A 21,836-nucleotide genomic window follows, 5' to 3' on the forward strand; every position below is an offset into this window, starting at 1 on the left:
AGTTTTGTTAGGGGTTTTACCATTTTGGGTTAGGATTTCATTGGGGGTTTTATATGGTTTAGCCTAAGCCCTAAAATGAAAACCCTAAAACATAATAAAAACCCTAACGAAATCCTAATCAAACACTAGTAAAATCCTAGACCCCAAAACCCTACAAACTCTAATTAAAATCCTAACAAAACTCTAAACCCACCTTGTAAAAACCTTGAACTCAGATGCTAGTAAAATTCTAATGAGACCCTAAAACCCTAACAAAAAACCTAAACCTCAATAGAAACTGAAAACTCAGATAAAACTTGAACTGAACCTCTACTAAAACCCCAATGAAACGCTAAACCCGACTGAATCCTAGCCCTAAACCCTCAGCCCTACTAAAACCTAAACCCCAAATACCCTAACAAAACCTAAACCTTAAAACCCTAGTAAAAACCTTAATCAAACCCGAATAAAACCTAAATCCCAACTAAACTCTACAGTAATAAAAATCCTAAACACTATTCAAGCCCTAATAAAACTTAAACCCAAATAGAAGTATTGTACTATGCTAGACAACATCAACAGATCTCAATGTAAGAGTAATGTGTGCCTCCGTATGATTCAACAATCTTGAAACTTAGGAATCATAAGTACATAAATGCTCAATTGCTTCTTCCGACTTCCTACTGGCCTCGTACAAAGTGAACAAACAAAAACTACAATATGGATAATAAGGGATTGCGAGAAACCAATGATGAGAACCATCGTTTATGCGAGGTAGAAGCACAAAGGGAGCTAAAACAGGACGTAAACATTGTCCGAGCCAAAAGGTAAAGATATAACTTCCGTACGAAGACCATTACATAGCCATTGTTGTTTATTTAAGCACCAGACAACAGTGCGCAATTATGAACACTAAACACTATGGATTACCTTTCGCTGGTTTTTGTTAGAACTGTTAATTTCAATTAATAGAAATTTAAAAAAAAAACAAACAAAAAGAAAATAGAAGATTTACATGATGACTAAGAATTTATACAGAGCGGAGGCTTATATAAGAATAGACCGGTCGACAATAACCATCTTTTAAGCCTCATAAAATAATTACCACCCGCTAATAATTATACAGACTATTGGAAACCAGCCACTCAGCAGCTCATGATCAATGACGGTGTTCCTCTTCTAGGGCTAGTTGTATCCTTGACAAGAACTTAACTGCAAGAGAAGTTTCTCTCATCTTCGCCGATACTGAAGCTGTGCAATCCGATCTGCATACATTGGGAGGCGCACTATCTCTCCAATCTCATTCAAAAGCACTTCTTCCGTGATATTATCATTGATGCTTCTCATTACCTGTTAATCATACAAAACATTAGTACCATATATATGTGTGTGCACAGGATAAATGTATACATATGCATAAATACAACATTGCATGTTATGAACGGGTGATAAATCCTTGGGAAAAGAGAGGTGATGCCTTTCGGTATGTGTTGATATCATTAGGAGTCGATTTATCTGCTCTGACGCGCATACACACCCAACATCCTTCCTCTGAGTCCCAAGAACACTCAACAATCTTCCCTGAAAGGGAAGAAACATCCTCTTCATCTACAGGAAAAAGGAAAAAGGAATATTAGTCTCAAAAGAAATTGACAGCAAAATGAAAAGCTAATGAGACTTCAGACCACTGAAGTCTGATTGTGACAATTATGAGAAGCAAATTTATCAGACAAAGAAAGAAATCATCAAGTAGTCCATGAATACTCTTTTGCATGAGCACAGATGTTAATATGTGGCACTAGAGGGTCAACCCCTAGATGGTTTAGTAGTGAAAACTTTTGACGGATAATTTTTATAAAGTTTGTCCCACTATCTGGGAAATCAAAATATAAAAACAAAATCAATAACTTTCTTGAGCTCCTTAAGCCATCAGGCTTAAACATGCGCACCAGTGTGATTGCACGCATTTGCTAAGAATGTTATTTTCCAGACATGCACCTTATTTCATATGGGAGGCCTCCAGGATCGGTTAAGAACTTCAGACGACATTTTTGGGCCATCCCAACAGAACCACAGTTAGACAGGTTTAAAAACCTCTTATAATGGAAGACTAGTTTTTGCACATTCAATGCAAATAGATGCTGTTCGATTGAGAACAAGTTATTTTAGCTATAAGGATGGGATCGAGCATATTCTGAATCTCTGATAAATGTGGCCTATTGGCCAAGCTACTTCCTATCAAAAACTGAATAACCCTGGTGTATCAGAAATCCAGTAGATGATTCTCTTCGTAAAGGCCTGGCCATACTGGCCAGTAAATTTTGATACCACCAACCTGGAGCTGTCTATAATTACTTTTTATTTAAAACATTAGCCTTTCAGGAAAAATGTAGAAGAAGAATCTAGAAAAGTAATGCATTCATATTCACCTTTGAATACAACATGGGCCCCATCCATGAGTTTCTTCTTCCCTCTCTCATAGAGGAAAAGTAACTGCCGACTCTCACTACCCACCTAGACACACGAAACATAAAACTGAAGCACTTAGATACTAATCCACAACCAAAATCTAGAATACCGAACTTTTTAATCAAATGAAATTTAGATATATCAGAATCAAAAACAACATAGACAAGTAAATAAGGTTACATAAACCTCGAACAAAAAGTCAACTGAGTTCATTTCTGGATACTTCCATTTTAGAAGCCCTTCATGTGTCCGAGTGACGTAAGGATCATCCCAACCCTAAGGGAAAAAATCCACAAAAAACAGTTATTCAATCAAATAAACTCAGTAACGGTTTGAATGCACTAGAAAATTATTTTCCAATAGTAGCAAAAAACACATGGAGATCATTACATGCCTGCACAAAGAACAGGGTAGGCAATACTAAAAACATGTATAACACATCTGAAAGCTTCAAAATGAGAGAATTAACAGGTCCGATTATGCACAGAGCAAATTAGTGAGTAAAATAAAGCACATCAATGAGCTATTTATGCCCACGGAAGGTGTTTGCTCCTTTAAGTTGCAAGGTAAAATTCGTAACAGAAAAGCAACACATCCTAATAAGTATCTTTGGAGATATACAGACCTGATTTATCTATCTAATCAACATCTTATGCATAAAATAGTTGACTGAATCAACATCTATATATGGAGAGTAATTCTTAAGTTTAACATTCTATTTATATGCTCTGCTAAAAGCTACAATTTTACCATCAAATTGACTGCTTAATATATGAACTCATTTACATGAATTGCATTTTCACCCCCAAATGAGGGAGACCTCTTTAATCAATTCTCAAAATTATGAGGGTGGCTAAAGGTCCACTTCACGTGAGTCATGGTGGATGCATATGCATCTACATATAATTCATTTAAATACTATTCTTAACAAAATTATAAGAAAATCAAGTCATTGACAAACTGATAGAAGGCAATTTATAATTCAGCATGCAGCCAAATGTAGGATGTGTAAAGGACCAAAAAATGCTACCGAACTGGATTGCACATATCCAGAGTTCCAGATATATCAGAAAACTACCTAAAGGATGGGTCGCCATCAATTAAATGACCATTTATTCAGCAAACTTGTGTAGATCATTTAATCAGTATTATAACTAGAAATTTTGCAGTCCATCCTTACAACAACTTTGATTTTTCAGTATGCAAATAGAAGAAATACCTGAAATATAAGTCCATCAGCTGCATGTGAAAGCCTTGGAATGAATTCCTTGAGTAACTTAGCAACAGTGGACAATAACCAGAAATCCTTTCTCCTGACCTGCTCAATTGAAAAGAAGTCATTATATCAATAAACTGCAAATGTCAAAAGATATTGACAAGATTAGAAAGTAAAATATGCTAAACAACTCAAGCTTGTTGTTTAAGTTTCAACATACTCCAAATGGTTCGAAGTCATATCTATAGAGTGGGTTGCATTTGCCTTCACACTCAAACTGCTTTCTCTCTTGATTTCGAGGCCGGATTATTTCTTCCTCAAGTAGTTTCCACCTATCAGAAAAGGGCAGCTGCACCAACAAATCCCACCGCAGATCATGATCTATTAAAATTTAAAACAGCAGTTCCAAAAATAGTGACGAAGGATCAGATGTAAACTATCCATACATAATAACCGTAGAAGTTTCTTATTTCACCTTCAGGTAAGGAGAATAATTAATGCAAACTCAGAAGCAAATAATGATCTGAATGAGAGAACCTTATAAGTCACAAATGTGCACAATAATCAGGAAAGCACAACACAGCATTCATTTTAGGCCAATACATGAACTAAATTGTGCAAAGAACATGAAGAGACAAGTCCAGTATATAGCAAACAAAAGCCCAAACCTGTTGAAGATCCAAGTCAGCAAAATTCAGCAAATAGTCCATCCAATCAAGTTTCTAGCACCCGTTGGTAGCAAAAGGGCTTTTACAAATTTCAACAAGTTAATGTTTATATCAGAAGTGGCCAAAAATGGGTACCAAATATGAAAGGGTATTGTGGTATGAGGAAGAAATAAATAAAGGAAAAGGGCTTATGACTCAGAATTACTAAAGTAGGAACCTATAGCAAAGGAGGGTTACCAACATATAGCTATATGCAAGGGAGGGTGCTAAGACAGCCTTCGAGGTCTCAATATACAAGATTCACTAGCAGAGAAGCCTGATCCTCTGATGACCTGCCAAAATCACCACCAGAAGTCGTAAAATGGAGGAGGACGGCATCTCCAGAAGATCAGAACTTAACAAATAATAGACCTAGACACAGAGACTGAGGCCTTATAGAAGAGAATCAATACCAGAACTCTAAGAATAATAGAGGAGGAAAAAAAGAGGAAGAAAAGGAGAGATAATTAATGCATGGCTAATTTTTGGGCAGCCCCACATTTAATCTCAGCCTCCAAAGTATACCCCTAAATTTTCTAAGCCTGCTGATGTACTGTCTGTTGCAAAATATTACAATACTTAAGTTTCATGATCTAAATTATCCTAATGAACAAAGTAATGATGAAATGATTCTATTAAGAAACTATCAAAATACAACAACAAACAACTGGCATAACAGTTTTAAACTCCAAGCTTAAAGGCTAAGGAAGCTACACATAAAAATAATGCTTTAAAAAAATACACAACTTATGAGAAAAGAAAAGTTTATCATGAGTTTACAACAACTAAAATAACTTCTGCTACACTAAATTAGTGATATTAAAAAGAAGACCGGTACAGTATAAGCTTAATATGATAGCAAAGTTACGGTCAATACCTAAAATCAAGGTATGGAAATGGATGTGGAGGGCCAATAGAAGATGAAAACATCCAAAACTTATCCAATATTGTGATACACTAAGCCCCCGTAACTTTAGGAATATTTTTTTTTCTAGCGTACAACTCTTTATTCTACAATAATAGTTAAACATCATAATAACTCTATTCTAAAATACAAATACTATTTATCAAAATTACATCTTATATCACACATAAACTCAATTACTAATTTACTTTTAATATCTATCACATCAACCGAGTTTATATTAAATCAAAAGATATTTATAATAATTTAATAAAAGATAACTCGTCATTCACTTTATATCACGTCAAAATAATTATTATACCCTTATTTCATAATACAAGTAAATAGAAGAATAGTTATTCCTAGAATAAATACTTTATTTTCGGAATAACAAATATAAATATTTATTCTAGAATCGATTTTATTCTTAAAGCAAAGAGAGTTAAGCTAAAAGAAACATCTCCCTTTTGGAAGAGTACTGTAACAGAACATGACCTATGAGATTTGCAGTTACTACTAATGTTGAAAGAAAACTGACTTAAAGCAATTTGGCCAAGTAATATAGAGGTAAGTAGGTTACTTCAAGTAATATTAAAGATGTAGCATTACAAAATTATAATATCTACCTTTATTTTAGAGCACAAATTAAGAGCCATCAGATCATATGCTAAATATCTTCTCTTCAACCCTGCATCAGGTATTGTGTCGATAATCATTTCTCCATCAATCAAAGTCCCATCATGAAAGCCCTTGCAAATGACAATTACAAAGAAATTTACAATGTGACTATTAAGATATAACAGCATGTTCTAAGTATTGCATGAATCTTCAAATACCAGCACTTGATAGATACCTCATTTATATTCTTGAAAGGAAACCGCATCTGAACCCTTCTAAAACAAAAATTTCTATCAATCAAGTAACAGCCGTCCCTCGTGATAAGCATCATATATCGTGTTCCATCAGCTTTCCATGTAGCATAATAATACCGCTGTCTCAATAATTGTAGATTCTCCCTACATATCACATTTATGTTAAAGAGTAGTCTCAACTGGACAACCCCGTAATTGTGGGAATATATATAAGGCTCTGGGGGGCCTCTTTCATTTTAATCGCGTTTAAGTTTCCAATTTCGCATATAAAATTAAGTGTATATATTTTTCATAGTCAATGCAATTTTATTATAATAGAGTACATATAAATTTATATATACGGTGCACACTAGAGTCTGTAAATAAAAAATATCAAATGTAATTAAATTGCAAAACCCCTAGGCTCTGGTAGCAAAATATTTCATATTCGGATGCTAAACAACATCAAAATTTACAGCACTTGGGTCTCGATGTCGTCTCTACCTACTAAACACAAAAGACAATTTGGTACATTTTCAACTTCAGCAAGAAAGAAAAAATGCGATCATTTAGAACCAATGATTAAGGAAAGAAACTCTGTGAAAGTATATGACTCAAGATTTCAACTATTGGAGATGATCTTGCTTGCATTAAACAGCCCATCTAAGTGCATACAACATGCTTATCAGCTTGTTGTACTCCCATGCTTCCAATTTTATTCACAAGGAAAGGCCTTCTAACTAATTCAGTTAGTTTAAATGTAACTTACTACTTGACGCCAAAGGAGCTTAGCAATGGTCGTGCATGGTCTCATGTTTCCTACTGCTATCTAAATCAAGTGCACCAGCATTCAACAAGTAAATTATAACTTGTGATGCCCTTCTGGATAATGCAGAACCGTGTAAAATTCTTAGCAAAAGCTCTCTTTGCTGCCCTTTTTATATGGTATAATATAACTCCATAGCAACAGAAGTGAAAACTGGAAAAGACCAAAAAGTATTATCTTGATGTGGCAAGTACCTGACCTATGACTTTAAAAATAGCATCACTAAATCAAGTCAGACCAAAGTAGTACTGCAGGAAAAAGGCATAGGATAACAACATAAAATAACTGAGAAAATCTGGCAGATATCAGATATAGGTCTGAGAAAGAAAGTTGCAAAAGATGTTAACTATTAAAAACAGATGGGAAGAGACTGACACGGTCAGTCGCAATTTAAACAAAACAAAACAGATTAACCTTACTTTACAAAATGAGATTAGAAAAGGAATCTGGAAAATGTGGACCTGTTAAGAGAAACAGGGTGTGAACCTGGAAACTGTGCATTGCCTCTCCCCTAAAAAAAAATAAGAACAGAGTTTCAAAGATAAGAAAATAAACACCAAATATTAGTCATTTCACCAATTTTACAAATCAAGTAAATTTTGCATTTCAGGACCATTCAAACTGAAAACAGAGTAAGATGGAAATTAATGACATGGAGGAAGAAATTATCACTAGGTTGATAGTATTACAGAAACTAACAATTTCACTACTTTTCACCATTGCACAACATAAGATAAAATAGACATGCTTACATAAGTATTAGGTGGCTAAAAAGTTTATTAAACATGTAAATTGTAAACCCAAAGCCAGATGCAGAAAATAGATTGCTAGGTGATAAAGGCTGCAACATCAAAACCAGAAAACAGATAGCTGGGGGAGCAAGAGAGGAAATTAATGAATTTGTTCAATTCATGGAATGCTGATTAAAAATTACAAAATAATTGAAGAACTGCATAAAATCGAAAAAAGTCATTGCCTAGAAAAGGGGGTCAACAGCTTCGGCTCCCACCATATTGGGTTCCAGGGAAGGCAGGTAAATACAACTTTAGCTCCATTAGTAAAATGATCATATACTTGTATCTATGATACTCAAAAGTCAAAACCACATGCCAGCAGTATGGAGTGGCCAAACAGCAACTATAAGTCTTAAGTGAAAATAAGAATTCATAATTAATTCCAAAAAAAAAAAAGACTTGAAATCTAGTATCCGCTCAGGTGATATAATGCAGATAAAATTCTACTTATCAATTATCTCAACAAACAGCATGCAGAATATGGTACAACTTAAACAAAGTTCAGGCCCATACTGTAGGAATTAATTCAAGTAACCGGTAACATAAATGGCGCAAAGCATCTTGTTGGCCATAAGGTATTGCATCTCCTAAGACATCATCATTAGTTATATTTTTATTCTCCATCTGCTCCTGCAAAAGAAGTTAAGAAAAATTACCAAAACTTGATACTATTCCCCAAATTTACTCTGCAAAAAGAAAGAAAGTTGTAACTACATTGTGACTATATGCCAAAATAAGGCCAAATAATAAGAAAAAATTATCATGTCTATGACCTTGCCAGACAAGGCAAAACAAAAATCATGTCAGCAGTTTTAGTCAAAGAACAGCAGTGCAGCCTTCACATCACACTTTTAAAGATGAAAATTCAGTCTGGACACTGGACATGAAAGGAAAAATGCAATGCTGAACAGATAACCGAACTGCATGACATTCCTAGATTTTATGTTTCACATTGTCCATTAATTGGTCTCCATATAATAGCATCCTCACATCCTGCTTTCAAATTACTAATTCCTTATTAACATGGCATAATTTCATCATACTGTTACCCATACAATACTCTTGAGGCAGGGAGCATGTATTAAATACTTATAAATCAGGGAAGAAGAAGGACAACAAGAGGAACATAAATACCTTAAGCATTATGAACTAAAATGCTAATATTATTTAACAATATTAACACCCTCGAATTATTGACTAATCGTGTAACACAGTTAATAAAAAGTCTAAGATTCCCATGCAACAAACAGAAAGACAAATTAGAAAAATCATTATATACAATGTAATTAATTGTCTTAGTAGGAGTCACATATTAAACAACACCTACATGCAGAAAAGATGAAGGATCACCATCATCTTCTTCATCCTGCACAGCTTCACCATTGAGATCGAGATCAGAAGATCGTTTCCATTCTGGAGTGTGAGGACAAGTCATATTCTCAGGACTTTCATGATAAAATTTATACAATGATTGAACATAATCCTGCTTATATATTCCTGGAGGACGCCTTTGAGCAAATATATGCAATGCCTGACAAGTAGACACACAAAAACAAAAATGAAGAAAAATTAAACAAGTGCCAGAGAAGATAAGATCATAAGAAGTAATATGCTAGGCAAGATGTAAGCTTTGATAGCTAGACACTGCATACCTCCGCAACATGTGACAATTGTGAACGCATTAAATAATGAACGATCATAAAGCCTGTACGATTATGCCCATGAGTGCAATGAACAAGAATATACTTTGGATTCTTCATATGTTTTTGGCGTTCCACAAACTGCATAACCTAAAAATAGAGTTTCATGGAGAAGATTACTAAAGCAACAAATGATAAGTTGTTTCAAATGAGCTCATCAAACGAAAGGTAGTAAGTTAAAGCAAAAGAAGAAACCACCTTGTAAAGCAAGATAGAGACCAATATTAAAATATGACAACAACACATGAAATGCGCATTGCGAAAGTTCAGATGTAATAAGCTAGATAATTAGCATCACTAATCCAACAGATGAATCAGTACTATTTTGACTTCCACAGATAAGCTATGCAAGTACCCCTAATATCCTCAGTTTTTAAAAATACATAATATCAACTTCACAGATATATTTAATTTTTATTAGATCAAGTGTGCTACATAATATAAATTATTAATAATTCATTCAATGCTTTTGTGCAAAGATAATAAGAAAATTATACATTTGTGTACATTTAGCCAAACAGAAGAAGCTATAAATTGCTAATATATTTGGATTATCACAATTTATCTGAACAAGATGTACAAAATTTGTTAAGGAATGAATTGAAATACTAAAGTTGAATGCCTAGTCATTTAATCTGTAAAAAGGTAACCTTAACCAGCATAGCATGCTTAACGTCACTCAAATAATAATGAATAAATCACTAAAAAGAAAGAGAATCAAGTGTTTTTACCTCATAGACAAAAGTGTTCACAGACTCATTGTCAGGTACATCATCTCTTCCCTTGCATGGGATCTGCAAGAGTGAAAGAAGGTTAAGTTATAGAAGCTGAAGAACTGTCTATGGACATTCTTCAGAAAAAGAAAAAAAAAATTGAAGCTGAAGTTTCTTTATTATCTGGAAAAACCAAATTGACACCAGAAACTTTCTTACCTTGGCATGCTTAATACCTTGATTTGTCCATTCTGATGGTGAATAATAGCGGCTTGTATTTGTCAAGTCAATCACCAAACCAATCTGGAGGACAAACTCGAAAAAGATACATTTATTAATGTCTACAAGAAACCACTGAACATCTAAACATGAAGTTGTGACATTTCACACTCAAAAAAAGAAAAAAATAGTACAAGTCACAAAATTTTAGTCAGCCATTTCATAAATTTTTGTCATTGGATCTACCTTGAAGGTTCCAAGTTCCTCTTTCTCAAATTTCATACATACTTGATTTCCTTTTACCAGTGTAGAATCAGAAAACTATAAATGACGGTTATCAAGGGAAGCACTCCCTAGAAGTTCTCATCTGAGAACATTACATAAATTCAATTATTTTTACTTCTCTTTATTTTGATTCAACTACCTTGAGATCCTTACAATTTATAAAAAAACGCAGAACCTGGATCTGTAAGATTTATAGGCATATATAGCATAATCCAGCTAGAAGTTAGGATCTATTCAAAACATAATACTTAATTTTATCATGCTAGACTCACCTTCTACTGCAGATTCTAATATCAAGGAAAACAAAGTCAACAACAACAATAACAATAATACATGGTCTGCAACATGCAAGAAGAAAATGAATTCATATAACTGACTATGATTGGAATGAATATATAGATTGAATGTAGACAGGCATGTACTATGTTATACTGAGAGTCTTATACATTTTAAAATGTCTTGCTTCCTTCTCTATAACTAAAGTTATAATTGTGATCTTAAAACGAAGGGAAAAAAAATTCATGGAACCAAGAGACTTATCAAATAAACACAACCACTGGATCTGCAATGATGCAATATAAATTCCATGACTCTTAATTATTACTTCGTTACCTTTTTTATCGTGCATGAGCACAAGTGTTGAACTTATCCAGTGATAAACAAGCAAGCATCATATTTAAAATAAATAATATGAACTACTTACTTCCCGTCCTGCTTTTCTTTGTTTATTGATCACTTGTTTAGAAGAATATCTTTTGCCAGGAGCAACAGCGTCATTATATGTCTCGTCTAGAGGAACTTTAGATGGGATAATTTTATCTATGCACTGACCAAAGGCAGGGCAATCCAACCAACCTGCAAAGCGTAGAAGAACAAAAAAATTGAGGTACTCTCATATACTCAATCTGTGAACATGACTGCATGTATCGACCACTATATTATTCCTTGTGCAAGTTATAGTTGGAAAAGATGACAGGCAAAGGGGAAAGCAGAATAACAAACAGCCCAAACGGCGACAGTGCTCTATTTAGGAAAGGAAGAGAAGAAAATTATATTAAATATCTTTAAAGTTTAAAGGAACATCGTACTTCCTAAACTTGAAATAAAATCAAGCAGGCAGGAACAAGATAATTTACACATAAACACATGCCACTGATCTCTAAGATGCACACAAAAAGATAACCAACCTCCCATAGTTGTATATCAGTCGAATAACAAACAAAGTTATATATAAGAATTGACAAAACAAAAAGGTGTGTCTGCTTTAATATACACAATAAATTATTTTTTTCTCACAGTACATACATCAACATGGGCCAAAGAATGCAGCAAGAAGACAAGCTATATGGTCAAGCAATACTCCAATGTCCTGCTATATACTATATACAGGCCAAGCAGATTCTTAAAGCAGTTCCACAGCCTAGCCTTCTTTTACCGATATCTAAACTTCTCACTAATTCAATCTGGAAAAAAAAACGGATTACGGCTTTAAGCGTTGACCCAAATGTTTGAAGATACTACCACCCCTGCTTGTGTTCCAATCTAGGTGGAGATAATTTGATTGAACTAACTTCTGATGTGGAATCACCTAGTAAACAATATGACTAAAAGTCACATATTTTATTGTTTTAATCAATCCATAAAATAATTACATGCTAGATTATTATACACAAGTATAGCACTATAACAAAAATTAATTTCACAGAAGATAATAAGTAAGTCTTTAATTAGCAAGACCATCTTCCTTACAAATTCCTTCCTACTTGAAATAACAAGAGGATGTAAATAAAGTGGAGACCAAATTAAGTATTAAAAAATAACCTTTTAATCAAAAATTACAATCTAAAGGGCAAACCTTGAGGAAGTTCTCTGTTTCTTCCATAAAATCTATTACTTCTTTGTTGAGCCATGTAATCATTCTTTGGTGGTTGGGAGAATCGTCTTTGTCCATCATCATTAAACTCCCGTTTTAACTTACGTCGCCGTTCCTCCCGCTCCTATTGAGTAAGAAATATCAGCTATTGTATATATGCATGAACTTCTTTACAAAAACAGGCATAAATGTAAATAAATATCTACTCCCATAACTAGACTACATACACTAATGGAAAAGTACCATCAAACAACTACACAGTCCACCAGTACCGATGGCAACAAAAAAGCAGGAAAGAAGAATCCAACAGGAGGTTAAATAAATAATCATGCAATTAGCTAGCAAATCTACAGAAGTAGCACCCAACAAAAGCCAACTTTCTAAGTGGCATCTATAGGATAGTCTTTGAGATGAAAATTTGATGCCAACACAACAATGAAAGAATAATAGAATATGACTGCATCATATAACTACAAAGATGAATAGTTCCCCAAGTACTTGCACCAGCACATAATACTTCTACATGTCATCATAAGAATGTAATTGCTTCAATTAGCTCACCAGGTACTTGCACCAGCACATAATATTTCTACATGCTCATCATACTTATTTATGTATGTTGCCGCCCACCCAAGGTTATTAGTTATCTGCATAATGAGGTTTTGAGGAGGAAAGGGTATTCAGGGCTTTATGTCAATGAACTGCACTGGTATTGCATCCAAGGTATAAATCAGAAATAGAACTATGGAAATGATAAGAAAAAAGGAAAAATCCAAGCAAAACCAACGAGCAGCTCCTTCATGTTCTTCAACTTCTGATAATGTTACTAGTAAGCCACACCAAGGTGGACAAGTATAAATATCAAGAATGGTGTGTACCCTGCGCATGGTCTCCACAGCAGATTCCACGCGTTCTTCCTGTATAAGATCACCCTCAACCTCTTCATAAGGCTGTTCATCTTCTTCAGGTAAAGGTGATGCATTTAAATCCATGGAGTGGCTCATTCAATATCCACCATCTTCAGCTTCCTTTAATGATTCTTAGCTAGAACAAAGAAGCTGATTTTAGCATGGATTCTGAGAAGGAATAAATCAAGTAATAAATCATACTAAATAGAATTCCTAAGTTGCATTAACTAAAAGGCATAAAAAAGGAAATAAATCAAGTAACAAAGCATACTAAACAGAATTCATAAGTTGCATTAACTAAACGAAATATAAAAAAGCAACCAATTCAAACAAGTAACAAGGTAAGAGCAACCATCGGTGCTGAAGAAGTTAAAATCCGGTAAACCTCGAAGACTCCAACATAGTAGGCACCAATGAAGCACATATACGAATACAATACAATACAGTTATGGCAAATTCTAAAAAGATAGGACACGATACGCCTAGGATATGACAATAAATATATTATATAAAAATATACATATATTCTAATAACAACCTATACATGCGTATGTAAAAAAAATATTCTAATGACAACCTTCGCATAACATTGCATTCAATATTTCAATTAATAGTAAGCATCAATAAAGCACGGATACGGATACGATACGAATATGACAAATTCTCAAAAAATAGGATATCATACGCTTAGGATACGGCAATAAAAATATATATACTCTAGTAACAAACTATACATGCGTATGTGCAAAAAAAAATTATATTCTAATAACAGCCTACGCGTAACATTGCATTCAATATTTCAATTAATAACAAAAATGAGAATAGTAAATATCAAAGACAATTAGACAAAGAAAATATCAATATTCAACAATTAATGCACTAAAATGAGAATAGCAATTATCATTGTTCAATATGAGCAACTCATAGGGTCATACAATAAAGTTTATAAAGTACATCCACAAATATTAAAGTTTACATCAAATAATCAACATTTCACAATTTGCATAACATCAAAATGAGAGTAATCATAAGTCAGTATTAAGATAAGCATTCTAACATTCTAATTTAACATACAATCAAAACAGAAAGGTTCTACTAATTTAACATTTATCTGTGGTTTTTATTCTCTAAAATAAAACAGAGAAAAGTTTTCTGAAAATTTTAACAGAGAAAATCTAACGAGGGAAGTTCCCTGATTTACCTACTAATTTAACAGAGAAAACCACAAAAAGAGTGAAAGGAAAATCAGTGTCGTCCTCGGCTAGTCATTGTAGAGGGATGTCTGCTAGTTCTTCAAGAGAGAGAGGGGAGAGGGAAAGTGGCACCATCGTCATGGTCACCAAGAGAGGAGCTAGGGCACAAATTTCTTTAGAGAGGGGGAGCACGAAACAAAAGGGTAAGCTTAATGGGTAGGATAATGAGTTTATAAAATTAAATCCGCTCAATTACCCATTAAACCCAAAAACATATTAGGGTGTATCCCAAACATATTCAGGCCATATCCATTTGTATCCACCATGTATCCGAAAATAAAAATAAAAAATTTTAATCTAAATACTCTAAAAACGTATCTGATACGTATCAGATATAGATACTTCACCCAATATGGGGTATCCATACTTCCCAGGCAGGCAGTAGTCAAAAAAATAGATAAACTCCACATATATTTTGTGAGAACCACTTTAAGATGTGCTCTAGCCAGGCCCATAATGGCTACCGGTAGTACAAGTTAGCTAATTTAAAAAAGGTGTCCTAGTGCATGAGGCTCTCGCCCTGATCTCACTTTTGAGGATGTTGTTTCTAGACTAGAACTCGTGACTTTTGGTATTAACTATATGATTGTATACTTCTAACTAGACTTGCTTTCTCCAATAAATTGATCGGCTAATCAATCTCAAATTCCAAGCCTCACTAAGCCCAATGATTGCCAGAACACACCCAAAAGAATTTGATTAAAATGTCTACCTAACCTGGTTTTAATCAAATTAGTTTTGATATATATTGTTTTCTAATAAATCATCACAAATATAGGTGTTTGTGTGAGATCTAAGAGATATTTACAGATGTTAAACTGAATCTTCACAATTTCATTATTTATGAAATTCTATTCTAGGGTGTCAAAACAATGTGTACTATATCCGTCAGCATCATTACAATTAAAAACCTTGGAATCCTGAATAAATAATAGGGTGTACTTCAAAAACTACAAAATCCCATTTTAATTCAATCATTTTTTTGAAAAGCCGCCACCACCACACAAAGGGTATAGGTGGCCAAGATTTAAAGGTTGCGTCGCCTTGCAAGTGACCCGCTTTGGGGGGATGGCGGGATGGCCCACCTTACAGCGGGTCAAGTAAGTTGATTGGGTTTGCGAACTAACCGTTTGAAAATAATAATAATAAAACCCCAGAATTCCAAACTATCTCCTCTCCCTCTCTCAATCATCCTCTCTCAAGCTTCCATACTCTTGGACAATACATGGCCAGCAACGGTGACGAGCTCATCTTCCTCTTCAACCCAAGCTGCCTTCCTCTTCCTCCCATGCAGTGCAACAAGAGGGGGTGTAAGTGGCCGGCGAAGGCTCGGACAATAGGGCCAATTTAGCCTACTAGCTTTCTCTCTCACAAAAAATAAGTGCTCTCAGAAAGGGAAGATGTGGAATAGAATGATTTCGAATTTATAAATGTTGAGCTTGTGAATTTGGGGGGTTCTAGTATCTCGATTACGCCCTTAGTTGCTTCATTCATCTACATATATGGAGGTGGATTGGACGGTAGTAATGGAGCCCCAAGTGTTTATGGTGATCTCAAAGTAAGGTTACCTTTGGAATATTAGGAACAATGGTTATGGAAACCCAAGTGTTTACTATTTATGCCCTTAGTTGCTTCTCTCTCTCAGTCTCTTACTCTCTCTCTCTCTCTCTCAATCTCTCTCAGTCGACACATTACTTTCCACCATAAGTTATTTAAAATAGCTATTTATTGTAACTAAAATTAAGAAATAATATGTTCATGCACTAGTCACTATAGTTTCATTTACCTTAAGTGATTAGTTATTTACTTATAGTTTTGATCTTGTTATTTATTAAACTCATTTATGTATAAATCAGTTTATTACAAATAATAAGATATAATATATTATTATATATTATATATCATATATAACTATTCTTAATTTTTATATATTAAAAGATGCTAGATTGCCTTGGCGCCCGCATATTGCCTAAGCGCTCTGCAATGGGGTGAACGTCTGCAAAACCGCGGCTACCTTTCAAAATATTGAGTTCAATGTACCATCTCTCGTTCAAATCAATGATAAGTGGTAACTTCAGTTGATTTACAAATGACTAATGAATTAAAGCTATGAAGCATGAATACTTCAATCAAATAAGTGTGTCCAAATACTTGTTGGATGCTTCACAAATACATGATAGATTACTTCTTTCATATGCTTGACATTTTCTATTTCACAACAAGCCGCTGATCCCAAATATTTGCCAGATATCGATCATTTTCTTCTACTCACCTAAGGTTCTTTATCAAATTAAGTGCAACCATATAATTCGTTGCCACCTCCTCCCACATCAAACAATGCTCTCTCACTCTAAAGATACCTTCCAATGTTCCGTAAAGTGCTCACCATATGCAGGCCATTCACCCCATCACATAAAGCAAAAATAGTGCGTGTACGCGTATATCGTCCAGCATATCATATCCATGTAAAATTTTATAGTAATATGAACCCCACATTATAAATTTATTGTGATACAAACCCTACATTTTCGACCCGTCCAAACCTAAATTTGGCAACCAATATCAAGAAAATCCAATACGTATCCATCATTTTTGCAGTATAAATCATGTTCAGATAGCGTCATATAGAAGTGATCACAATAAATAATCTCTAAATATCCAAGGGTAGGCTCGTTGAAACCGCTCAATTAAGAAAGACAATAACCACAGGTCCACAGAACCCAAGCCACATGATTCAGAAGCCACTGTCGAAGATGAGAAAGATTTAGGGTTTCAACTTTTCAGTAAAAACCGTAAGGGAGGAGAGAGGAGAAGTAGAGGTCTTGGGGATGACTGGGTAAGGCGGAGAGAGAGAAACCACTAACCGTCGAGAGAAGATAAACCACCACCGTCGACCACCGTCAAGACTTGATAAGAGACTGTTCTTGACCTTTCGTACAGGATCGGAAACGAAGAATGGATCTCAGCTACGATAACGAAGAGGAAAGAACCAATCGATTATAATAATAAAGCAAACCCTAACCCCTATAAAGATAGACAATAAGATGAACGGAAGAGAGAGAAAGAGAGAGAGAGAGAGAGAGAAAGAGATAGCTCGAATCGAGGGGAGAACCTGGAGATGTGAGGAGGGCGGCGTCGAAGCTTCTCTTATCGAAGACGGAGGCGCCGTTCCTTCGGCCGGAGATTCTAGAGAGAAGACGAGATGATTGGGGAAACGAGGTGTAGAAAGAGAGGTTGAAGGGCTCGTAAGTTTAGGGCTCGGGTTAGTACGAGTTTGTCAGTGAGTTAAGTTTCTCTTCTCTAGGAACTTTTTTGCATGTAAATCCCTCCAAAACCATTTATCTGGTTTTAGACCTTTCCAAATTTGGTGTTCACCCCTCGTAATTGAGTTTTTCGTAAACTGGACGTCGGAGAATGGAGTGTAGTGGAGCAGGATTGGAAATAATTTCGAAATTAGATTTGTGATTAAGTTTTAATTAAAATAATTTAATTTAAATTTATTTCAAACTAATTTTGAGCTCAAACATAGCTCTAACCTAAACAAGCTCATTAATAAGCAATTTTAAATCCTAATCAAATTTGGGCCTAATTTTGAGCCCCACCAATCAAACTTAAAAATAAGATATAATTCAACTATAAAAGTATGAATATTACAATAATATAGACTAATAAAAATCTCTAGATATTTTGAAAAGATACGATAGAATTAAAATTCAAAATTAAATTCTACAATATCAATATCATTACATAACACTTAACTTGAATAAATTTTAAAACATAACAAAACGGCAAAAAGCTGCCCACCTCATTCTCTAAAAGAAAACATTCTGTTTCATTTTATGCAGATAATATTAACTCATAGTGGAGAAGTTCTCTGGAGTTTTCATCAACTATTACTTCTCTTCCTCTCAGTTGCATGTGATATTAATGTGGCCAGCACCCAATATAATATCTAGTTAATGAATGGAGAGCAGCTTATAGCTTATATATTCTCTTGTGGTCCAAATAACGGCAACGCTTACCGATCTCTTAAAATAGGTCCTAGGTAGTGCTTAACTCCCATCATTATGACAACAAAACATTTAATTATGTATGGGAGAGATGATAAACTTGGTATGTCAAGACATTATTTTCGGATAGGTTTTTGGACGTCTATCCTTCGCAAAATTTCCCACACGAGAAGATGATAGATTTTGATGTGCTTCGGACCACTGACCACCAATTGATTGAATAAAGCATTGTTGTAGCTTGTAATATAAATCACCGTAGTCTATAATCTATGTAAAATATTGTCTCAGCATGTCTAAATAAATTGAACTTCTGTGGAAACATCAAAAGGTTCCATCTCCTCTTAACGTCAAAATTATTCTTGTATCCAACTCATGATAAAATTTAGGAGCTAAACTTGGTTCCTTCCTGGTATCTGACAGATTAAACTCCTGTTTGTCAAAAGAGTGAAGGCTGAAATGAAGATAAAAATGCATATCAATTATTGGATTGCATGTATACGATCATATCTTCCCAGGTTATCAGTAATTGAGATGTGACAAAGTATATTTTTCTTTACAGCATTGCTGAGTTGGGTAAAGAAAGAGGTGAACTAAGTCAATATTTACAATCACAACAAAGCTGTCAATACTTAAGTCCAGTTGCGGATGCTCTTTCTGAGAAAGATAATCTTGGATTTATTTACATGGCCTTTTTTTTTACTTTTTCCCTCTATGGGCTATGGAAACCATTTTCTTCATTGCTGTCCTCTTGTGATAGTACTTCCTCCTCATTATCGTCACAAGAACTATTTCTCTCTGCAAGTGAATCTTGAGAAGGTAAGCTCTGGGGAACAGATTCGTTGCTTCCCATTAATGGATTGTAATTAGAAACAGAGAGATATTCGAGAGCCGTTACGACGTCACTAATCAACGGGCGGGTGCTGGCTTCCTCTTGAAGGCACATTGCTGCAACTGCAAGAGCTTGGTATAGGCCTTTTAAGGGGTATTTGCCTTCAAGTAGGGGATCAGCCATTTCGACAAACCTCTTCTTGTCTTTAAAGCGTGGCTCTGCCTGCATATTATGATTAATGAGTGATATAAACTAACTTTACTGAAGAATTATACAAAAGAATTCATAATATTGCAATAACAAATTAGTAGATTAAAGAGCAGTAAATAAATTAGTGTTCATATCAAGGTAATTCCTACTGAAAGTTTCTTACTTATCTACTGTGGAGACAGTAATTTTTGTTTTCACCACGACTGTGTCGCCCTCAGGAAAGAAAAGGCCATTATCATTGGACATCATGATCTGAGATTCTGAATTATAATCATATAATGTTTGGTAACTAGACATACCCAATGAACAAGGTGTTGCTCACTTGATGGCTTTGAACTATCAATAGCTCTTCTTCCAGTAATGATCTCCAAAAATACGACTCCAAAACTATACACATCCGACATCGTTGTTAGTTGACCTGTGAGTGCATACTCTGGTGCACAGTAACCATAAGTACCCATTACCCTCGTAGACACATGGCTCTTGTCTCCAACTGGACCGACCTTAGCTAGGCCGAAATCAGATAACTTTGGATTATACTCGTCGTCGAGAAGTATATTAGACGCCTTGAAATCTCTATATATCACTGGGGGATTTGCTGTGTCGTGTAAATACTCCAGGCCTTTGGCTGCACCTTCTGCTATTTTCATTCGTGTGTTCCAGTCTAGTGGTTTCTTATTTGGTGATAAATCTGTAAGAGATAGCAAGCTAGTAGTTGATGAGAAATCTTGCAAAAAAAAGGACAGAAAACCAATCTCAAGGTTCTATAGTATTACCAAGAAGATGATCTTCTAATGAACCCAGTGGCATGTACTCGTAGACTAAAATTCTTTGATCACTGTCTGTGCAGTAACCAATCAAATTAACGAGATTTTGGTGGTGAAGGAGACTAAGCATCAGCACTTCGACGAGAAATTCTCTGTTTCCCTGTAAGCCGTTCTTGTCAAGTTGCTTGACTGCAATGTCCTGAGAAATGAATGCTGAATACTTCAACCTCAATCCAAACTGAAATACTTAGTTCAAAAACTACTCACTTGATTTATATCCTCAAGGTGTCCTTTATAAACTCTACCAAATCCACCTTCACCGAGAAGAGATTCAGCTTTGAAGTTCTTTGTTGCTGCTGAAAGTTCAGCAAATGTGAAAACTCGAGCAGAATTATTCCCATTGCCGATTCGCAAAATATCTTCGGTTACAGCCCTGTGCTTACGGCTATCTGCACATTACATACGAGCAGATCATTGTTTTGACTTTGGAAACTGACATTATAAGGAATTATTTTAATGAAGTTGTAATATTTGAAGTAACAAATTGGTGAAAAAGAGATCCACTTTATTCCTTGTCTTTATTTATTTATTTAGAGTCAATAGCAAATAATGAAGTAAAAAAAGAATGATAGCACAAATATGTTTCCACCAATTGAATGTTCTGACTGTGAAGTGGAAGTAAAATGGATATGGTGCATTAGGAGCTCATCTCTAATACCAAACTCCAAAGTTTGTTTCTGAGCCTTTGCATTTGGAAATTTCAAAAAGCTTTTGCTGCACTTTTTGTTAATAATGATACCTATATGGAAGTTTGATAAATTTGGTTTCTTTAGTTCTGACTTAACTTCCATCAGATAAAGACTACTAAGTAATTCATCCATATCAAGAGGACTCAATTGACATGAGTTTTTTTTTTGTTTTGTTTTGTTTCAGACTGTCATCGGTCAATCATGAAGCAAGTAACCATGACGAAATACATCTGAAAAGGAGAAAACCAGAAGTACCTGACTCAACTCTGATATTGTTGACGAGGGACGCAAGATCGTTCCTTCCAATTCCGACGTCTGCATTCTTAGGGGACTCCACCTTCGATGATTTAAAGCAACAAAATCCCATCTTTCGTTTCTCTCTTCACCCCTCTATTCAATTCTAACACTCAATTCTTCAAACACCACCAAAGCAAGAAAACCAAAACAAACTTCAACAAATCTATTTGGAAAGCTGAAAATTCTAGTTCTACCTTCACACAATGAAATCTGCAGACAACCTGGGGCAAAAATAATTTAACAGATAACGGGAACTACCGCAACAATTCACAAATAA

The 21,836-nt window shown here is 34.8% G+C and overlaps 2 protein-coding genes across 5 annotated transcripts; both read right to left on the reverse strand.

The window, feature by feature from the left end:
• Positions 1–882: 882 nt before the first annotated feature.
• LOC140769988 (uncharacterized) lies at positions 883–17,970 on the reverse strand. 4 transcript variants are annotated; one of them, XM_073110926.1, is made up of 19 exons: positions 17,810–17,970; positions 17,562–17,663; positions 13,415–13,580; positions 12,519–12,660; positions 11,367–11,518; positions 10,379–10,462; positions 10,178–10,240; positions 9,399–9,536; positions 9,074–9,277; positions 8,260–8,370; positions 7,414–7,463; positions 6,129–6,291; positions 5,902–6,024; positions 3,885–4,013; positions 3,668–3,766; positions 2,635–2,724; positions 2,409–2,493; positions 1,457–1,587; positions 883–1,329 (listed from the first exon to the last, which is right to left on the reverse strand). In XM_073110926.1, exons 3-19 carry the CDS (start codon positions 13,538–13,540, stop codon positions 1,210–1,212), a joined length of 2,010 nt encoding a protein of 669 aa, XP_072967027.1. In that variant the 5' UTR covers positions 13,541–13,580; positions 17,562–17,663; positions 17,810–17,970; the 3' UTR covers positions 883–1,209. The 4 variants fall into 4 exon arrangements, with proteins under 4 accessions (XP_072967027.1, XP_072967025.1, XP_072967023.1 ...); XM_073110924.1 differs by having other exon boundaries at positions 8,260–8,376; positions 13,415–13,575; positions 17,810–17,969; XM_073110922.1 differs by having other exon boundaries at positions 8,260–8,376; positions 17,810–17,969.
• A 1,446-nt stretch (positions 17,971–19,416) lies between these two features.
• Positions 19,417–21,629, reverse strand: LOC140769807 (probable serine/threonine-protein kinase PBL23). Its single transcript, XM_073110677.1, has 5 exons — positions 21,518–21,629; positions 20,781–20,962; positions 20,523–20,712; positions 20,046–20,437; positions 19,417–19,758 (listed from the first exon to the last, which is right to left on the reverse strand). The coding sequence occupies exons 1-5, from the start codon at positions 21,627–21,629 to the stop codon at positions 19,417–19,419; spliced, it is 1,218 nt and encodes a 405-aa protein (XP_072966778.1).
• Between the last annotated feature and the right edge of the window lie 207 nt (positions 21,630–21,836).

The sequence above is a fragment of the Typha angustifolia genome, chromosome 11 (assembly GCF_048772165.1).
Source record: "Typha angustifolia cultivar Huaian chromosome 11, ASM4877216v1, whole genome shotgun sequence".
Taxonomy (NCBI): domain Eukaryota; kingdom Viridiplantae; phylum Streptophyta; class Magnoliopsida; order Poales; family Typhaceae; genus Typha; species Typha angustifolia.

Coding starts and splice junctions, on each gene's coding strand:
- LOC140769988 (XM_073110924.1), bottom strand. CDS start 13,540: ATGAGCCACTCCATGGATTTAAATGCATCACCTTTACCTGAAGAAGAT. Junction 11,519..12,518: donor AAACAGAGAACTTCCTCAAG/GTTTGCCCTTTA, acceptor TACGCTTTGCAG/GTTGGTTGGATTGCCCTGCC. Junction 4,014..5,901: donor ATTTGTGCTCTAAAATAAAG/GTAGATATTATA, acceptor TTGTTGGTGCAG/CTGCCCTTTTCTGATAGGTG.
- LOC140769807 (XM_073110677.1), bottom strand. CDS start 21,629: ATGGGATTTTGTTGCTTTAAATCATCGAAGGTGGAGTCCCCTAAGAAT. Junction 20,963..21,517: donor CAATATCAGAGTTGAGTCAG/GTACTTCTGGTT, acceptor TGTAATGTGCAG/ATAGCCGTAAGCACAGGGCT. Junction 20,713..20,780: donor ACCTTGAGGATATAAATCAA/GTGAGTAGTTTT, acceptor TTCATTTCTCAG/GACATTGCAGTCAAGCAACT.